Genomic DNA, 19429 nt, shown 5'->3' on the forward strand with positions numbered 1-19429 from the left:
CACACGTGTGAAGGTCGTATGTACGAAGCAGGTGTTACCATTGTCCCCATTTTGCAGATGAGGAAAACGAGGCTCAGAGGGATGTATAACCTGCACCCTGACCACTGCACGTCCTGCCTCTATACAAACCTCCTGTGGTCAGCTAGTAAGCCCGATGACTTGCTGTTGTCCAGGTCAATGGGCTTGGGCCAGCCAGACCGTGTGATTTCCTTGGTCCCCTCGGTGCCCAGCACCAAGCCTCCCCCACATGCGCTCCCTGGATATTTATGACGGCCGGGGTCTGCAGCCTCCATGCTGTGGAGAGGGCAGGGCTGGGCTAGTCCTGCCAGCCTTTGCGTCCCTGGGCCAAGTGGACATGCAGCCCTTTGCTCTGCACTTCCTGGCTTCTCGTCCATATGCCTGCCGCGTGCCCCACTTCCTGCTGCCCAGCCTGGAGCTGGCACATGACTGGCGGCGAGCCAGCTGGGCTGCGCACAGAGCTGGAATTTCAGCAGCAGGGCCAAGGCTGAGTGGAACAGGCCAGGGCCCTCCTGCAGTGGGTGTAAGGCCAAGGGGGCTGCCACCCCCCCAGTGTGTCCTCCTTTCCTCCTCCTCTTCCCCATCTGTCACCCGTCTCATGCCACCCTCTTCCTTTTTGGGGGTGGGGGTGGTGCCTGGGTGCTATTGTCCCCCTCTTTTCATCTGCTCCCATTTTCCTCAACCCGAGCCTAGCTCCTCAGCTCCATCCGCGCCTGTGGAAGGAGAGCCCCCAAGGGAACTCTGTGCTGGTGGCTGCAGAGAGGCACAGCCTGGCACTATGGGGTTGATGGCTGAGGGGTTTTTGGACCTGTCTCTGTGTGTTTTGCCGAACCTGAATCCTGGGACTGCCTGGCCGTCTCTGGACACCTGGGATTCTCTGGATTCTTCCAGGCCTGGGTGCCTGTGGGAGGCAGTTCCTGGAAGGCAGATGGGCAGGGTTGTTCAGGGCTTGAAAGGAGGCACATTCTTCAGTGGGAAAAAGAAGATTCTAGCACCTACTGCTGTCCAGCAATGGATCAGAGAGGGCAGGTAATGAGCTTTCTGAAACTGGAGGTATACGAGCCAGGGGTAAATGGCTATTTACAATGGATAATGCAAGGGGATTCTCACTTTGGGCAGGAAGCCCCTGCCTTACTTTGCCTCTGGTGCAGGGTGACCAGAGGTCCAGAGGATCCCAGGGGGTCTTGCCAATGCCAGGGTCTGGGAGGGTTCCAAGCAGGTCTACAGAGTTCCTGAACCCACATGATGGACCGGTCCTTTTTCAAGAGGCTTGTCTGATGTCTGTGCCCATCTGGGTTGGAGCAAGCGCTTTTGCTTCCTTCCTCTCTCCCAGGGTGCTGGTAGGCTGGATCAGGTTCCGGAGTCCAGATCTGGCTGCCCAGACCACTTTGGAGTTGGGGCCAGATGTGGTCAGCAGCTGCTCCAGGCCCACCACGTGCTAATCCACCCGCAGGGCAGAAGGAGGATCTTGTAAAGTGGTGCAAATCCCCCCAATTGGCCTCATCCATCTTTGTCGGCCTCTGAGTCGGGGAGCGAAAATGGGGCCTTGCAAGTCAGCGACTCTGCAAATAGCTTCTGCTCTCCCTGCCAGCAAAATCTCTCTCGGTTTTCACCACTAGGAAAAACGTTAAAGGCAACTTCATGTGCGGGTCTCAATGTCCAGGCAGGAGGCCCCAAGACCAAGGCAGCAGGCAACCCAGGTCCGCTGAGGGGAGCTGGGGGTTGGCTAGAGGTCCTGGAGCTTCTCCTCCTTAAACACAGCAGCTCCATCTTTATCTGTTCATGCTTTGGGCTCCACCATGAGTCTATTTCCAGAACAGTGTCTGTAGCTCTAAAACTATCTGAAAACCGCCATCCTACTGACTAGAGCGTCAGCTGAGATTGTCCTCCTCATTCAACTCATCCTGTGGTCTGTGGCATTGCGCGTCCCTGCAGTCAAGCAGAAATGGGGGTCCCATTTCTCATGTGGACAATCCAGGAGGATGAACCAAAAGACGCCCGCAGGTTGAAGGCCCCAGTGGGGGGACGTGTCCTCCTCCATGCAGGGCCCTATGGCAGCGGGGAGCTGGGCTGGACTCTGCACTTTTCTGACTCCCCAGGGAGCTGTGAGCAAGGCTGCCGTCCTTCCAGCCATGCAGGGCAGGGCTTCCGTCCCTGGCCCTCCAACAGCTCCAAGGACTTCTCACCTACCCGCCTTCAGTCCACCCCACCCACCCCTCTGTGGGACCCGGGGCCAGGAGGGGTGCGCCCAGTGCTCCTCCTCCCTGGGGCACGCCCGCCAGCCTTTGCATGGGAGGCAGGCTAGGAAGGCTCTCCCTGAGCCCCGTAAAATCTATTTCTCTGTCCAGTGGCAGGTGAGCTCGTGTAGTGAAGGAGGGCTGTCCCTGTGGTATCAGCCTTTCCTCCTTTTCCCGGCACACTGTGACCCTCCTCCCCAAGTCCTCCGCTCAGCTCTTCTGCGGCCTGAGCTGGGATGCCACGCCTTGGGGTGCCTAGGAGGTCATCTGTTGGCCCAAGTGAGCCGCAGCCCTCCACTTGGCCCAGTGGGCGCCCTTCCTTTTGCTCATTTACTCCTGCAGCCATCAGCCCTTCAGCAGGGCCCCTCCCTCCCAACTCCACAGGCTGAGAGGGACATGCTTCCCCTAAGATTTCCAGGAGCTCTGGGCTGGGGATGAAGATGTCCATGTGCGTGGCAGGAAAGCCCACATCCCGTGGCCCTAACACCCAAGGAGGGTGGACTGCACGCCCTGCCGTCCACCAGCTCCAATCAGAGAGCAGGGGTTTGCCCTTGTCCGTGACCTCCAGAGGAAGGCGATCAGACAGGGAATTTGGAAGGGAGATAACTCATCAAGGAGCCTGCCTGCTCCGCAGAGCATCAAATCAGCTGAGAAATAACAATTGTGTCGCCAAAATTAACTCTGCGTTTGCAGCCAGCCGCCAGGCGGGAGTGGCCCCTGGAGCTTCACTGGCCGGCTGAGCTGGGAGCAGCCTGAGCTGGTCCTCCAAGGGCCTGGCCACAGCCTGGGGCACCCCGGGCCTCCTACATCTCCCCCAACTCCATCCACTCCGCCCTACCCTACCCGGCCTCCTGGCCACCACAGAGATGGAGCAGGGCATGTGCATCCCAGAGGAGCAGACTGGGTGCTGTCCTGGAGAGCAGCCCCGTCCCCTGTGGGCTGACCAGCGCCCTCCGCCAACTTTCCCAGCTGGGCTGCGGCGAGGATGGCGGAACACTGGGGTGATGCTGCCCCTTAGTGGAGAGGAGCGGGAGAGCCCGGGCTCTTGGAAAAAGTGCGAAAACCAGCAACTGGGCAGCTGCCAGCCTCAGCCAGGGAACCTGGGCCTACGAGGTCCCTCTGGTCCCGTCTGGCAGCCAAACCAGGGCCAGTGGGTTTCCCAAAACCCAGAACAAGAGGACCGAGGGCTGGGCGTCTGGGCCCACACCCTCCTCTTCCCCACTGCCCCACCCAGCTCTTTCTTGTGTTCCCTCCCACACCCCCTTTCTCCTTGCTAGCTAGAGGAGGCCCTCTGGAGGCAGCTATGGGGTGGTGTGACCTGGAGCCCCGGCTTTAGTCTGGCACTGCCTCTAAAGAGCTGTGTGACCTTGGGCGAGTTGGTTCACCTCTCTGGGCCCCGTGACCTCACCTGGAACATAGGGGTTTTTAAGAGCCTGTCCACTTTGCAAAATCTCATCCCTTGGCATCAGCCTTTCACAGCTCTCTCTAAAAAGGTTCTCGGTCTGTGAGTTACTAAAAGAAATAGCCTGTAGAACCTTGCATCCTGTTTACAGGCCCGGAGCCCGTAGAATTATAAGTGGATCTCAGTTTATCCATCTCTAAGAGGGGAAACTGTTTCATCTTGCCCTAGAGCGATGTTTATAAGCTCATCTTTCAGTAGCAGCAGTAAAATGTTCTGAGAGGAGTATTACTTATTAGAACGTAGGTTAAAAAATTGTGCTTTTTCAATTTTTAAGCTCCTTTACTCAAAAATTTAAGACAAATGGTTTTCCGCAAAAGCACTGACTCATTTCCGTGGCTGAGAAGCGAGGCCACCTGCCCCTTGCTCCTTGAATCCCTGCCCTACCTGGCAAGGGCTAAGTGCCTGCCACCAAAGCACAGCCCTCGGTGACCCGGTGACCATGCGGCCTCCCCCTGGGTCCATATGACAAGCACACCTCCTCTCGCCCCCAGATCGCGGAGACCTACGCCTTCCTTCCGCGAGAGGCCGTGACCCGCTTCCTGATGAGCTGCACGGAGTGTCAGAAGAGGATGCACTTCAATTCCAACGGCCTGGAGCCCAAAGGTAGGGGAGGAGGCGGGCGGGCTGGAGGCTCTGCAAGGCCGTGCAGGGAGAGGCTTTCCCCTCAGAAGGGTCTTCCTTTGCTGGTACAGACAGAAAAGTCCACGTCCGGTAGTTGTCACAACTCCTAAACACCAGTGTGAGTCCATGGGGCTGCCCAGAGAGCCTCATCTGGGGTTTTCTTTTTTTTTTACCTTTTTTTCAAAAATGTCAAGTTTCACTTAAAAACCATCAGTACATTCCTACTGCTCTTCAAGACCCTCTTCTCCCACCGAAGTTCTGGATGAAAATGGCCACCTCGCCTCATTCCCTAAGCTCTGTAATTCGTGCCACCCAGGTCTCACCCTGGGCAGTGTCTGCACAGGTCTGGTCTTGCTGACCTAACTGTCAGCTCTCTGAGGACAGGGCATACCCCTCGCCGTGTGCGCCCTCCTACCCTATAGCCACACACCTGCCAGTAGTAGGTCCTCGATGAGTGTTTGTTTCCTCCTGGTGCACACCCAGGAAATCTATAGGGACTGGTTAGAATTTAAAATGCCCAGAGCACTCGTGACCAGCCGAAGTTCGTCCCTTGGACCAAAGTCCATGTTCTCCAGCTCTGCCCTGCCCAGTGAGATGCAGCGAGGACCCCCGCTTCAGTCCCCCCGCACTTCAACCTAAATGTCCCCAGAGGCCTCCAGTAAATCTGGGGCCCATCTGTTGACAGGTGGCTTTGGCTCAGTGAGACGGACCAGTACACTTGGCTGGTATGATTCTAACTCTGCCCTGAGGAACAGTGCCCAGGTGGGCGATTCATCAGGGCGTCTAGGCTGCACGTGGGCATCAGGCCTGCAGAGGTGGCTGATGTCAGTGGGCTCTTTGCCTGAGAATGGGAACAGACTGGGAATGAAGGGTGAGCCATTTACGCCAGTGGTGCTCAAGTGGCGTCCACCAAATCTGGGGAAGGTAAAATCAACAACGAAGGCCGAGTAGATGACAAAGGAATTGGAGGCTAGGCATCAAGTGGGGTTTTCCTCTCATTCTTTTGTTCCCTGGTGCACGAAAGCAACTTCTAACACCAGCCCGCTCACCAAATCCAGAGGCTTTCCTGTCCATGGGGCCACTGGGCGCTTCAGTGGGGACATTTGGGTAGCTTCTAAAGCACGAGGGACGGAACGAGTCTAGTTAATCCCTCATCGGTGCTGTGTTCCTGGTTTAAGAGCGAGAACTCCGGGGCCGCATGGGTGGGTTCGAATCCCAACTCTGCCACTCAGCAGCTGTGTGTCCTGAACAAGTGACTTCATCTCTCTGAGCCTTGGTTTCCTCATCTGTGAAATGGAGTTAATAATGGTACCCATCTCAGGGGGCTGATGAGATTTGAGAGTTAATCCCTGTACCTGGCACAGGGGTTCCGCACAGGAGGAGTGAGCTGCGGCTGTGGCAGGTATTGTGTTAATGCCGCATGCCTGAGTGAGGCCCCTCTCCCACATGACCTGGCCCCGGCTCAGCGGCTGCAACCCCTGAGCCAAGACAGCACGTGGTACCTGCAAGAAGGGCCAAGAGGGCCTTCCTTGCTATACTCCCCACCCTGCCGGGGTCTGGGTCCCCAGGGCGGGTGCCCTGGTGGCAGCTGCCTGGTCCCTACCCACCCATCCACCTGTCCCCTCCTATTCTGTCCTAATCGTTTCTATAGCAACTGGCGGAGTCAGATACAGAACTGCTCGCCTCCAGGGACAGAGGCGAGGCCAAGAGGGGCTGCATTTGTGGGCTGCTCTGGGGTGTCTGCAGGCTCCATCTATTCCACTCTTTTGCTCCCTGCTGGTGTGGAGGACATTCCTCACCTCCCCCACTCCTCAGTGAAGGCTGCGAGGTCTCCAGGGCTGCAGCTCCACTCCTCCTCATCTGTGGGCTTCCTCATGGCCGGGAGGGTGATGCCAGGGGCGGCAGCAGCCTGTCTCTTCTCTGTGCTGCCACCACCATGCCCCCACCCCCAGGGAGGAGGAAAGGGAGGAGGGAGGGAGGGGAGTAATGAGGGAGAGAGCACACACGCCAGAGGGAGCCGCCTAGAATATAAACCAGCTCTGTGGGCTCTGTGTTGGAGCCTCTCCCTCCAGGGACTTGCTCCAGGCGGGACAGAGGGCAGGCAGAGTAAGGCTACACTGTGTTCATCCTTGCCCGTCCTCAGGCAGAATGCCACTTGTCTGTCCCCAGGAGCGGAGCTTCCTGCACTGGGAGAGGAGGAGACACTGAGGGAGTAGGAGACAACGTGGCCCATGGAAGAGTGTGGGCTGGGGAGTGGGCAGGCCTGTGTGTGCCTCCCTGTTCCCTACTGTGTGTCCCTTGGCAGGTTAGGGGACCTCTCTGAGCATCAGCTGCTCATAACAGCTCCTATGAGCCTATGAGGTATCTCTCCCAGTTTACAGCTGAGGAAATGAGACGCAGAGGGGTGTCATGGCGAGATCATTTGTCCAAGGTCCCCAGAAGGCAGGAGAACTTATTTTCTCATCAGCAAAATGGGAGTGACACCTCCCTCTCAGGGTTGTCATGAGGATGCAGTTGAATTAAACAAGCCCAATCTGTGGTGCACCTGGTGCAGTGGCTGCCTAGGGGACATCAGCCTGTCCTCCCCGCCATGGTGTTGCACCATGGCGCCCAGACACTAGACCACTAATGTCCAGGTGGCCCCATGGGGAGACACATGGTCAGTCACCCCACGCAGGCCAGCACCCTGGTCCACAACCTGGACACTGGGCAAAAGAGAAGGGCTTGGTTTCTGGAAGCTGCCAGTGGAGAGCCTCAGAGTCTGAAAGGCTCTCCTGTCTGCTTAATGGCCAGAGGCATTAGCGGCCTGGGCCACCGTCGCCATCTGGTAGGTCCTCCTTTCTCCTGCCCCAGCTGAGGGCCTGGAGCTGCTGTCTCCGGCCGCCATGCTGGCCTCTCTGGGTGTGGTCAGTTCGCTTGCTCGCTCTTTTGCAGGCACCCCTGCCGTCCAGCCCTCCCTCCTCCCTCTCCCGCTGCTGCTGGCCCTCTGGGGAAATCGGAGCCAGCCTGGGCTCCAGCAGCAGGCAGGCCCGGGGTTCCTGTCCCAGGAGGGTGGGGCGGGAGGGGGACAGGGAACAGGATGGAGACTTCTCAAGGGGCTGCTGGGAGAACGCCTTGCTTCCTGGCCTCGTGTTAGAAAGAAAGAAAGGAAGCAGAGCAGCCTGCCCTGCTCAGCGGTTGTCCCCGGCAGAGTGTGGGGGCCGGGACAGACCCGTGCCCTCCCCCCAGCGCCAGGAGCACAAACAAAGGAGGCTGCGGAGGATCAGGAAGTTTGAGGATGGGAAATTCCAGGGCCTCCTGGCTCCACGCTCCTCTGCCACCAGCCCCTGAGCGAGTCCAGGCAGAGGGGGGACAGAGAACGAGAAGCAGGTGTGTCCTCAGACCAGCCCCGGCTCCAGAGGAGAGGGCACTTTTCTGTTTTCTTCAATGTGACAAAATATTGTTTGCACGGCTGCAAACTAGGAGTTAGTGGTGGGTAACGCAACGTACCTACAAGGTGTCCCTTCCTGAGTCGTCTACTCAGGTGGTGGCTCCTTTGCAAGCAGGCCCAGACTCCTCTGTGTGGTTTCCAACCCCTCCATGCCTGGCCCCTCCAGATCTCCTGTCCTGTCCTTCCCCCACGTGACCCCATTCCAGCCCCCCCCCCCATTCCAGCCCATTCCTTTGCCCTTGCAGAGTCTTTCCTGGGCGGGCCTGCCTGCTGGCCTGTCCTCGCTCTCATACTCACTTGCGGGGTGACATGGGAGGCGGCATAGCCTCTCCACGCACTGTTGCCTCGTCTGTAAGATGGGGGTATTAATACGAGCACCCACCTCATGGAGTTCTTGGGAGCATCAGGTAGGAGGGTCTGCGTGGAGCTCCTGGCGAGTGCTCAGTAGCTGTCAGTTGAGAGAACATAAGTCCTGTTCAGATCCTCTCTCCATGAAGCTGTCCTGAGCTGCTCCAGAGCCCTCTGAACTCTTCTTCCTCTGAGCTCTAATGGACTTGCCGTCAGTCCCACCCTGCTGAGCGCAGGGATTGTAGCTACAGCTTCTCCCACTTTCCCCACCCCAAATGCACACACACCAGTGCTCCTTGAAGACTGACTGATCTATTGATTCACTTCTCTGAGAAAGAGGTTTTTTTCATCACATTTTGAGCTGGCCTCAGGCCTGGGGTCTCTATTTCTAAATCTGAACCCCACGACAGGCTGGCTGGCCTCGTGGCTCCTCTGTGCCAGGCCTTCATCATGCACCTGTCCTGCAGCACCCCGCCCTGCCTGGGAGAGCTCCTGCCACTGGACCCAGAAGTTGTGGGTGTCTCTGCACCGAGAGGTTCTTCCATTCTGCAGGTGGGAGCTCATGAGAATTGCCCCGTTGTGTTCGCCCTGGAGGAATGAGGGCCGCTCCCTCAGTTGAAGTCTGTCTTGACTGCTGAATGCCACTGGAGCCCAGCTGTGGAGGTCAGCGCTCAGCTTGGCCTGGATACAGCCTCCACGTCACTGATTATTTTCAAGGCCTATAAAACTAGTCTAGCACTTGGCTAGTTTCAGTTTTCCTTGGCAAAGACGTGTTGAAACACTTCTTTGGGTGGTTCCTCTGCCTTGCTCACCAGCAACCTGCTGGATTATCTTGGCTCTGTGACCCTTGCCAGCTCCTAACGCACCAATGGCATCAGGTTATTTGTAGTGGCTACAGTGTGGCCACTGCATGTGTTGACCCCAGCAGGGGGCTGGCCTATCTGAGCAGAGCCCAAGGAAGCCACTTCCTCCTCGTTCATGAGTCCACCTTAGCTCATCCCCCATCCTGCTGTTTGTCGTCTGTGAGTGCCTGACTCCGTGAAGCTCTCCCTGGCCCCTGCTCCTTATCTCTTTCCTGCTAAGCTGATCCTCTCTGTGTGGGGACTTATCACCTCCTGAGCCGTGGGGCTCCCCACTGCCGAAAACCCTGCCTGCCTTCCTCTTCGCTGTGGTGTGGCTGTGCTCTGACCTCCCACAGCCAGCTCCCTGGCACATTCCCTCACCTGGCATGTCCCCCACCCGCCAAGGTCCTGCCTCCCTAGCAGAACCCTCACTTCTGCAGCCACAGACTCAAACATTTCACTGCACGTGGTCTCTGGTAGATTTGTGTGAGTGCTCAGGATGTCCCAGACCAGGGCATCCTGCCTCCTCTTCTTGAGCCCTCCTGGCTCAGCTGTGGGCACCAGAAGTGGTTTCTGATCTGTGGACATGCTGGGGAGGGGACAGGCCAAGGAAGACCCCTTCTCCCGCCTCCCAAGCGCACCATCCCAGCCATGGTTGTTTTTTTCTAAACCAAGCTATACCTGGCTTTATTAAAGATACCTTCTCAGGGCCGGCCCCGTGGCTTAGCGGTTAAGTGCGCGCGCTCCGCTACTGGCGGCCCAGTTTCGGATCCCGGGCGCGCACCGACACACCGCTTCTCCGGCCATGCTGAGGCCGCATCCCACATACAGCAACTAAGAAGGATGTGCAACTATGACATACAACTATCTACTGGGGCTTTGGGAAGGAAAAAAAAGGAGGAGGATTGGCAATAGATGTTAGCTCAGAGCCGGTCTTCCTCAGCAAAAAGAGGAGGATTAGCATGGATGTTAGCTCAGGGCTGATCTTCCTCACACACACACAAAAAAAGATACCTTCTCGTGAGCAGGCAGAGCATTTCAGGCAGGATGTGGGTGACCATCAGTAAAAGGACACAGCACCCAGCCTCTGTGGATGACCAAGCACTGAGAGTCACCATGACACCCAAAGTCTTCATTTGTGGCTCTGCCTGGAGACCCTTGGCATGAGGGGGCCATTCTCACACACCGTGTTGTCTAACAAGTTCTCATCAGACAGCCCGTCTTTGAGGAAATGAAACGGAAGCGGCAGAATTCTCCCTGTGAAGACCCGTGATCTGAAAACAGGAACCATGGCTCTTAGGAATGACACCATCTCAATGTCGTCACTGGAATATCTGCCTCACGTGTCTGGGTCCAACCTCACCGATGTTGGGGGGCCAGGTCCCCACACGCCCCTGGGCTTAAGGAGGTCAAGTCAGGGTTGATGGTGAGGTGGCAAGGAGAAGAGGACGCAAGGACACAGAACACATTTTAGTTTTCCCACAGCACCGGGCGTCTGTGCCAAAGGGGCCAATGTGCCTTGGTGCCACTGAAACAAGCGGAATTCTCTTAAAAAAAAAGATTTGGTCCATTTCAAGCCAGTTTCTGAAATATTCTATTAGTGACATTTACTTCTTCCTCGAAAAACAAAAATCTTCCTCAAAGAGCACGAAAATTCTGCATGTGACGACATAGCTTTAAAAAGCAAAACAAAGGTCTGCATTTTTATGAAATATGATAAGAAATGTTATTCAAGCTGTGCAGTCACGCAAGCACACCACCTCGAAGCAGCACCCTGGTCCCCGGGCCGGCTCTGCGTGGGCGCCTTCTCTGCAGGGCTGTTCCGGTCCTCGCCAAGCGGGGACTCTCTTGTCCTTTTGGGTAGTCTCCCCGCCTCGTTGGCAGGGACCTTTCTGGTTTACTGTGGTAAAACATTTATAACGTAAAACTTGCCATTTTAATAGTTTTTAAGTGTCCGACTCAGTGGCATTAGTTATATTCACACCATTGAGTAACCATCACCGCTATCTATTTCTAACACTTTTTCATCACCCCAAACAGAAACTGTACTCATGAAGCAATAACTTCCCATTCCCACCGCCCTACAGTCCCTGGTAACCTCTCTTCTACTTTCTGTCTCTGCCATTGTGCCTCCTCCAGATGCTCCCTCTGCGTGGACTCATGCAGTGTTTTTCCTTTGGGTCTGGCTTCTCTCACTCAGTGTAGTGTTTTCAAGGTGGCAGGGGCCTTTCTGGCCTGGGCTCCACTCTGGAGCGGCGGGTTTAGCAAATCCCCCCGGATCTCCTCTGCATTCCTCCACCTTGGCCCTGTCACCTGCCTCCCCGTCAGCCTGTCTCTCGGCACGGTGTTGATGCTGGAGGGTGGGCTTCGGCAGGTCTGGAAGTCACTCCCACCTCTCCTCCTCACACCACTCAAATCCCAGCCCAGGAACAGAGCTAGGCACCATGGGGAACTTTGGGTCAAAGGCCCCGAACCCTTGGAGGCAGGAGGAGGAGGAAACCAGAGACTCCTTCCCGGGCAGAGGGTGCAGCAGGGTCAAGTGACTGAATGGCTAAATGAGGCCCTGCTGAGTGTGATGGGTCCCAGCAGGTGGCTCCAGTGTTTTGAGCTTGGTCATAGCAGGAGACATCTGAAGGGGAAGCCAGACCCAGGGAGAGGGGTGATGGGCTCTCTCTTTTATTTTTTTGCCGAGGAAGATTTGCCCTGAGCTAACATCTGTGCCAATCTTCCTCTGTTTTGTGTGTGGGTCGCTGCCACAGCATGACTGATGAGTGGTGTAGGTCCACGCCTGGGACCTGAAACCGCAAACCCTGGGCCACCAAAGCAGAGCACACCGAACTCAACCATTATGCCATGGGGCCGGCCCCATGGGCTCTCTTTTAATGGTGCTCCTCATCTTCCTTGACTTATTCCTGTGCCATTTCTGTCTCTCCTTCAGGGCACCCACAGTGGTGCCTATGCTGCAGGACACAATGGCTGGGCATTATCTGCTACAGCAGTCTTTGCAGAAGGCAGCCTGGCTGGAGATTTCAAGAGTTATCGACTATTCCAACCCTTTGATCCACAAATAATCAGAAATATGGACCAATATTCATGCACAAAGATGTTCCCTGCAGTGTTGTTTAGAATAGCCCCCAATAGGAAACAAGCTAAGTAGCCAATCCTAAGGGAATGACTCAAATAAAATATGATAAAGTAGAACACAGCTATACGAATTATATTTGCAAAGCAAAACAAGATTTTTGATGGTGGGGGAAATGCCTATGACAAAATGTTAGGCAAAAAAATTTTTTTTTAAAGCCGACTATAATTCTCTGTGTGCTTTATGATATCAAGTGTGTAAAGAAGAGAAATCACAGGGAAAGAATAAACAGAAGCATATGCCAAGCTGCTTGGTGCAATTATGGTTTTTTAAAAATTTTCTTTACATCTTTCCACACTTTGCAAATGCTCTACAAAAAGAACATGCGTTACTTTGATCTTCAGCACAACAAAGCAATAAATGGGAGGAACAATGCTCCTCTCCATGTGATTAGGAGGAACCAGAATTGGGGGGGTCCTGGAAGCCTGGCGCAGACCTGTGAGCCAGATGGTACCTGGCTGTGCTTTTAGGGGATGCTGTGGGGGCGGGAGATGGGTGGGGTGCTGGTAGCTTGTGTGCACCAGGAAGAAAGCTGGCTTAGAACAGGGCTGCAGATGTAAATGCCTTCGAGGGCCTGGCACGGATCATAATCGAGTGAAAGTGTCCAATACGATAGGAAGTGTGGGGACCACGGCAAAACGGAGAGCTCCCACCCTGTCTGAAAGGAGTGGCTGTGCTGCTCAGCGGCAGTGGGGGTTTACCATGTGGGAATGTGGGCCTTGTGTGGCCAGACCTTCCATTTTTCAAAGAAGCCAAATATCCCTGATTTTAAAAATGTGAGCTCTCTTATTCAACACTGGCACTTCATTGAAAAATATTCTCAGCTCCACACACTCCACATCTACGGGCCAGATGTGTCGGGTGACAGTTCGTGACCTCTGGCCGGTTCCTTCCTCCTCCTCGGGCTCTGTGTTGAGTTCTCCGAGTGGGTGACGGGGGTGGTGCCCTGCTGGTGGCCCGCCGCACAGACTGAAGGGGGCTTCCTTTCGTTCTTTCTGCCAGAAAACGAGCCTCCCTCTCCTCTGGTCTCCGGGATCATCGACTACAACATGCCCCTTACCTCCACGTACCTGAAGCAGATGAAGCTACGGGTGATGAACTCCCAGGAGCAGGTAAGGCATCCGTCTCCCCTCACCCCGCCTGGAGGCGCCCCGACTTGCCTGGATGTAGCTGATCCTTTCCAAGACGTGGGGCCACAGCCTGTGTAAACACACGGGAAACCAAAGAGGCCCTTATCTGGTTATCTGGGCCGCGCAGTCCAGGCTGGGAGGGGAGGGAAAGAATGTGTTCCTAGTTAGAGGGTCTGAGCAGACAGCCCCGACGACGGGTCTTCAGTGAAACCCAGGAAGCTTGTGCTTAGCACAACTGTCCCCAGGGACAGGGGAAGGGAGGGGGTGGGGAGGAGCTGCAGACCTTGGCTCTTGGGTTGTTCTCTCTCTGCTCTGCCCTTTGTCTACTCTGTCACTCGTCTCCTTTCCCCAGGGAGGTGAGGGGGCTGGCCAGTTGCCTGTGGTCTCTGTCACTCTTGGGGCCCAGATGGGCCAGGAGGATGGGCCTTGGAGGGTGGCCTAGGTGAGATAAGGCCCCGGGGGCCCCTGGCTGTCTAAGACCCCCCAGCTGTGGATTGCCAAGGGCTGTCAGGCACCTTGGAAACGGGCTATGGAACGAAAACCGCTCTTGCCTGCCTCCCCACACAGCCCACCTTCTAGCCCTTTGCAGAGCAAGCAGCCTGACTGTCACTGTCTTTCAAAGAAGGACGAGGTGGGTGCCCACCCTCGCTCCGCCACAGCCTGAAAGCAGGGTGATAATGTCTCACCTCTGGCTCCAAGTTTTCTCATCTACTGTGACATGTGAACCTGCCATATCTTTGAGGACTGACTAGGGGAATGGGTTCTTTCTCCCACTTTGAAAGTCTGGCTTCCAGCCCTGGGAGCAGGCTGTCTACTGCCAGTCTCCTCACAACCTGAGCGTGCGTATGCGAGGGGTGCAGTGGCTCCGCAGCCAGCTCTGAGGGGATGTAGCAGGACGTGTTCGGGTGGCATCTGGGGCTGTGGCACCCAGTGTGAGGACTTGAGCTGGTTGGCTTGGACATATCAAAGTGTCCACTACCCCGAGGAGGAGGGGTGGCATGCCCTCCCATCCCCCGCCATGCCCAGCCCCTGGAGGTTGAACGAAGCAAGCTTTGCTCTGGCTGGCAGAGCTGCTTGCGTCTCTGTGTCTCCCGCATCTTCTCACCTGAGATTGTCTGCTCTGTGACGGTCACATCCCTGAGAATAATGTCAGCGGGGACAATGGTGTTGGGGTTTCTGGCATACAACAGCAAAGTTGTTTTTGTGCAGGAATGTCAGAGATCTCCTCTGACTGCCACTCGGGAGTTAACTGGTGGCCTTTCCTTTCCTATAAACATCCATACTGTCAGAGGCACCTGGTTCTCACACGTTCTTATCACGTTCTCATCCGTCGCCATGGAGAATGGAGCACAGAGCCTCTCCAACAGCCGGAGAACAGCCCCACTGCTCTTTCTTTCCTGCAAAATGGTGCTAGATCCAGATCACCGCCAGAACCAGTGGTGATTGGTGTAGCCCACGTTGTGATCCCTCATTAATGGATCTTGTTGTATTTTGTCTGGTTATACAAATTCTTACTGTCTGTGGGGATTAAGACCATTGGTTAGGTGTGTTAGTAAGAATTCAATCATTCAACACATCTTTATGCAGCCCTACTCCAGGAGCCAGGCACTAGGGATGAGCAGAGACAGCACCATTCCTAGTTCTTCTTATGATCTAGGGGGAGACAGACACTTAATGAAAAGATCAAACACAAATGCCCAGCCCATAGCAAGTCATGATAAACAATTGAGGGAGAGATTGATTAGCCATCATGGTGCAGCTGTGACAGGTACAATGCAGGAGGACTCATGGTGCTGTGAGGACTTAGACGGGCATAGGGGTGGGGGGAGGACCAAGGCAGGGGTCAGGGAAGGTTTGCCTCAGAAAGGGATGCTTGAACCTAGATCAAGATCTGAAAGGAAGAGAGCTCCAGCCTGCGGGAACAGCTTGTGCAAAGGCCCTGTGGCTCGAGGGAGGACAGGGCCTGCAAGAATTTGAGAGGCTGGTGTGGCTTGTGCAGAGAGTGTGAGGAGTTCTATTGCCAAAGACAAAGGGGGAAAGCACAGTGTTGGGCACATAAGCACTTGATGGGTGTCTGTAAATGAACTGAACTTTATGAAATGAGATAGAAAAATTGCCCTGGTAAGGTTCGGACTACTCCCAAAGGAAGGGAGGCCTGTAGGAAGGCGTTTGTCCCCAGGGTGCTCCGAGAGTCTAGCTGGGGCTGAGGCCGAGGCTGAGATTGGGGTGGCCTCTGCTTACAGTGGAGCTGACGTTGTCTTCCTCACCTTCATTCATAGTTTCCCAGATGGGCCTCTGAAGGTAGCCGACTTTCTCCCGCGTGCTGCAGGGGATCAAAGGTGCACACCCTCCTTGCACACACCCACAGGAGAAGCGGCACCCACCTCCTGCCCACGGCCTTCCTCCTGTCAGTCTCCAGCACCCCACGCAAAGCAAGGCGCTCTCAAGGCCTCAGCCTCCCAGGCAGCACTATTATCCCTGTTCTGTAGCCAGGCACACCGCAAAACAAGAAATGCCATTGCTCACCAGATGATGTATCTGCAGGAGGAAGGAGGGGCCAAGGACACAGAAGTCTTTGATTCTTCAGCTTGAGTTGGAACTAAAAATAATACAGTTGAATTAGTAGCTTCTTTCCTGTACAGCAGAGTCGGAGCCCTGTTACCTGTTCCAAGGAACGGGTAAATGGCCCCCCATCCAAACACGGCTGTGGGAATGGCTCCGCTGCTGTCAAATCCCGAGTCCCAAGACAAGGCTCTGAAAGTGGTTCCATTCCTCTCCTCATCCCCCTGACCCTGAGATGCCGACAGAGGACACCCGTAGTGTTTGCAAATCGCTCACGCAGGCTATGTGGAAAATAACCCAATTCTAGAGCAGGGATGAATGATGTTTTATTAATGCCGAACAAAGCTCCACATCTAAAAACTGTGGGTGAGAAAAATCCCAATAATTCATTTTTTCCCAGCATTAGAGATCCAGGAGAGAGAGTAAGGCCAGTGGAACATTTCCCTTCACTTTGCTTTGAGCAGACGACGAACAGGTGGTGGCGTTTACCTGTGAACTGGGCAGAATCGCGTTACGTATCCAGTAGTGCCAGATTACCTTGCCAGGAAACGGGTCCTTCTCCGTGGAGGATATTAGGTAATGTGAAAATCCAAGAACAATATTCACACAAAGAAAAAAGATCCTTTTTGCGGTCCAATTCAATGCAGCAAATATTTATGGTGTCCTCAACATGCAAGCCACTTGGGAGTCAGACTCCATTCTCCCAGGACCTCCATCCTAAGACACAGACCCCAGGAGCTGTCATCACAGCAGCCACAATGAGCTGAAAATAGGAGAGTGTAGCCTGGTAAAATCATTTTCTCCCCCCTTACTCAGGAAAACACTCATAAAGATATAAAACTGAAATCATATTTAGTTGTACTGATGAATACATTTTCTCATAGGGGGCAGGGTAGAAAGATGTCATGAGATGTGGACCGTCTCGGAGAATGCTCCGTGGCATTCTCTGATAAGACGAGTTCCCAGGGAAGGGTGCAGGCCGCGCCCGTGGGGCGAGAGGCGGCCAGCAAGCACCATCCCCAGCTGCTGATCTTTCAAATCCCCTGTCAGGGCTGTGAGCAAGCTGCGCCCCGAAGAGGGCTGGGGTCTCTTCTTCACACAGCCACTTTGTCGTCTGTCTCACTCAGTTTTCTGTCATATTTATTTTTTAATTGCACAGGTAACACACAGCTTCAATAGCCAAAAAGCAAAAGCATGTGGTAAAAGTCGCCATCGGCCCAGCACTCAGATCACTGTGTGTGTTGTGGTGTCCACCCTTCCAGACTGTTGAATGGAAAAGGGATTATCCTGTAGGTACCACTTTACAACCTGCTTTGCTTTGTTTTTCTTTTCTTTCTTTTTTTTTTTTAAACCATTTTATTTATTTATTTTTTCCCCCAAAGCCCCAGTAGATAGTTGTATGTCATAGTTGCACCTCCTTCTAGTTGCTGTATGTGGGATGCGGCCTCAGCATGGCCGGAGAAGCAGTATGTCGGTGAGCGCCCAGGATCCGAACCCGGGCCACCAGCAGCGGAGCGCACGCACTTAACGGCTACGCCACCGGGCTGGCCCTGCTTTGTTTTTCTGATGCTGGTTTTCCGTATGATTTGGAGTCTTTCTGCCCTCTGGGCCTTGATGTTTTCACCTACCAGTAAGCGGGTTATATAATTTTCCTGTCATTCACTCACTCCTTTGCCCGCATCCATCCATCCATCCATCGAGCACCTGAACCTGGTCCCAAGGAGATAGTGGTGAACAGGGCAAGTGTCGGCCCTGCTGGCTCTCCCAGTTCAGTGAGAGACACAGGGAAAACCAAAATCGACACTCCGGAGTCTGCAGGAAGAGCTCAGAGGAGGGACAAGGCAGCGAGCGGGGTGGGCACTGTTTCAGGCAGGGGGGCTATGCACTGGGCACCTGTTCTGTGGCGAGCACTTGACCCGCTCTGCCTCTCACCCTCACCATTCGGCAGGGTCACGTTATTACCCTCATTTTACAGGTTCCACAGCTGCAGCTCAGAAAGGGTCAGCCTTTGCCCAAGGTCACACAGCCTCTGACATGAATTGAAACTCACATCTCTTTCATCCCGAACTTGTGCACCTGCAGGGCCCCAAGCCCTGCTTCTCTCCACACGTGCTGGATGAGCATGTGCTCAGTAGGATCTGGAGCGGGTGTGCCGCCCACGGGGTTGGTGGAGGGAAAATGTCCTTGGCCGGGATGCTGGCTGAGCAGGCAGAGTGGCTGGGCTTGGGGGAGCTTGCCCCTATCTTGCGAATGCTCAGTTATCTGCAGGCGTACATATGTAATTTGAGATCCACGTTACGAGTGACGTTGCCCTGGTCTTTCCTGAGATCGCAGTGTTTGAACCAAGACCCCTGTTGTAGAAATCAGATCCGGAAGGAGGAGGCAAATGGTCTGTGTTCTTCCCCGACACGTACTTGCATTTTATAGAAGTGGAGGCTGAGACCCCGGGAGTTCAACGACTTTCCCAAGGCAACCCCTGGCTCAGCTCCTTTTTGTTCCCACACCCCCCACTCCTTATTCTGTCCAGAGCAGGAGGGCTGTCAGCACCTCCCTTCGCCTCCCCTCTCTCCATTTCTGGATGCAGAGCTAATGTCTCACTAATGGTTTTAATGGTTCTCCCAGCAGCTGTGAAGTGGTGCGCTGTCCCATTGTTTAGGCCCGAGTGATGGAGGCTCTTACTTGCCTCCATTAACCTCTGCCTTCCTCTCCTGCTGCTCTCTCCTGGCCCAGAGTTTTTGCTGGGTCCTGGAGGGTGAGGAAAGAGGGGCAGGACTCCCCCTCCCCCTGACACACATGGGGCCTGCAGGGTCGGTAGCAGGCTGGAGTCTGCAGAGTATTGGCCCTCCTGCTCCTTTCAGTGGGCCAGTGTGGAGCAGCACTGTTCTCAGGTGGATTCTAGCCCACCCACCTACGCCAAAGATCCTCGAGTCAGCTGACAGTGCCACTTCTGCCGCCTACAAGCTGTGTGACTTTGGGCAAATCACTTCACTTCTCTGTGCTTCTTTTTCCTCATCAGTTACTTGAGAGTAATAATAATACACCTACCTCATAGAGTTACTCCAAGAGTTAAATGACACCAAGCAAGCTCCGTGTCAGCACAGTACCAGACACATGAGAAGCATGGAGGGAATCTCTGTGATCTCTACTGCTGTTGACAGTAATGTTATTATGCAACTTTGTTTAATAGACACAGCGAATGACCTCGTACAGGAGACCAGGGCCATAAAGATGAACAGGACAGTGTAGTTGTTCTCAAGGGGCTCTTCTTAGTAGAGGGGACAAGACAGCAGCCACAGGACTGGAACCCAGGACAGGAAACAGAAACAAGAAGGGGCCAGAAGCCTGCTAGGTGGTTCAGCAGACACTTGTTTATTTAGAAATGAGATCTGGGCGAGTAAAGAGGGCCTGGGTGAGGGAAGCTGAGAGGTAACAGCTCAGGAGGACCTGGGCTGGGGAAGGCCAGAGCCGGTTTGGGGAGAAGGGGAGAGGAGGAGGAGGAAGGAGGAGGAGAGGACAGAGCACGGCCTTTCCTAGAAGTGAGGCCATGAGTGGCCCTCTCCTGGGTCAGCACTGGGAGCCAGGCAAGGATTTGGGCAGGAAACGAGCCCCATCTGAGGGTAGAACTTTCTCAGGCTCC

The 19429-nt window shown here is 54.8% G+C and overlaps 1 protein-coding gene across 1 annotated transcript in view; it reads left to right on the forward strand.

Moving 5' to 3' along the window:
* Nucleotides 1-19429, forward strand: part of NOL4L (nucleolar protein 4 like) — a 127445-nt gene that overhangs the window by 50822 nt on the left and 57194 nt on the right. The window contains exons 3-4 of the mRNA XM_058562945.1: nucleotides 4209-4320; nucleotides 13103-13212. Of these exons, the coding sequence (XP_058418928.1) occupies nucleotides 4209-4320; nucleotides 13103-13212 (222 nt within the window). The remainder of the gene's footprint in view (nucleotides 1-4208; nucleotides 4321-13102; nucleotides 13213-19429) is intronic.

Source organism: Diceros bicornis, chromosome 19 (genome assembly GCF_020826845.1).
Source record: "Diceros bicornis minor isolate mBicDic1 chromosome 19, mDicBic1.mat.cur, whole genome shotgun sequence".
Lineage (NCBI taxonomy): Eukaryota > Metazoa > Chordata > Mammalia > Perissodactyla > Rhinocerotidae > Diceros > Diceros bicornis.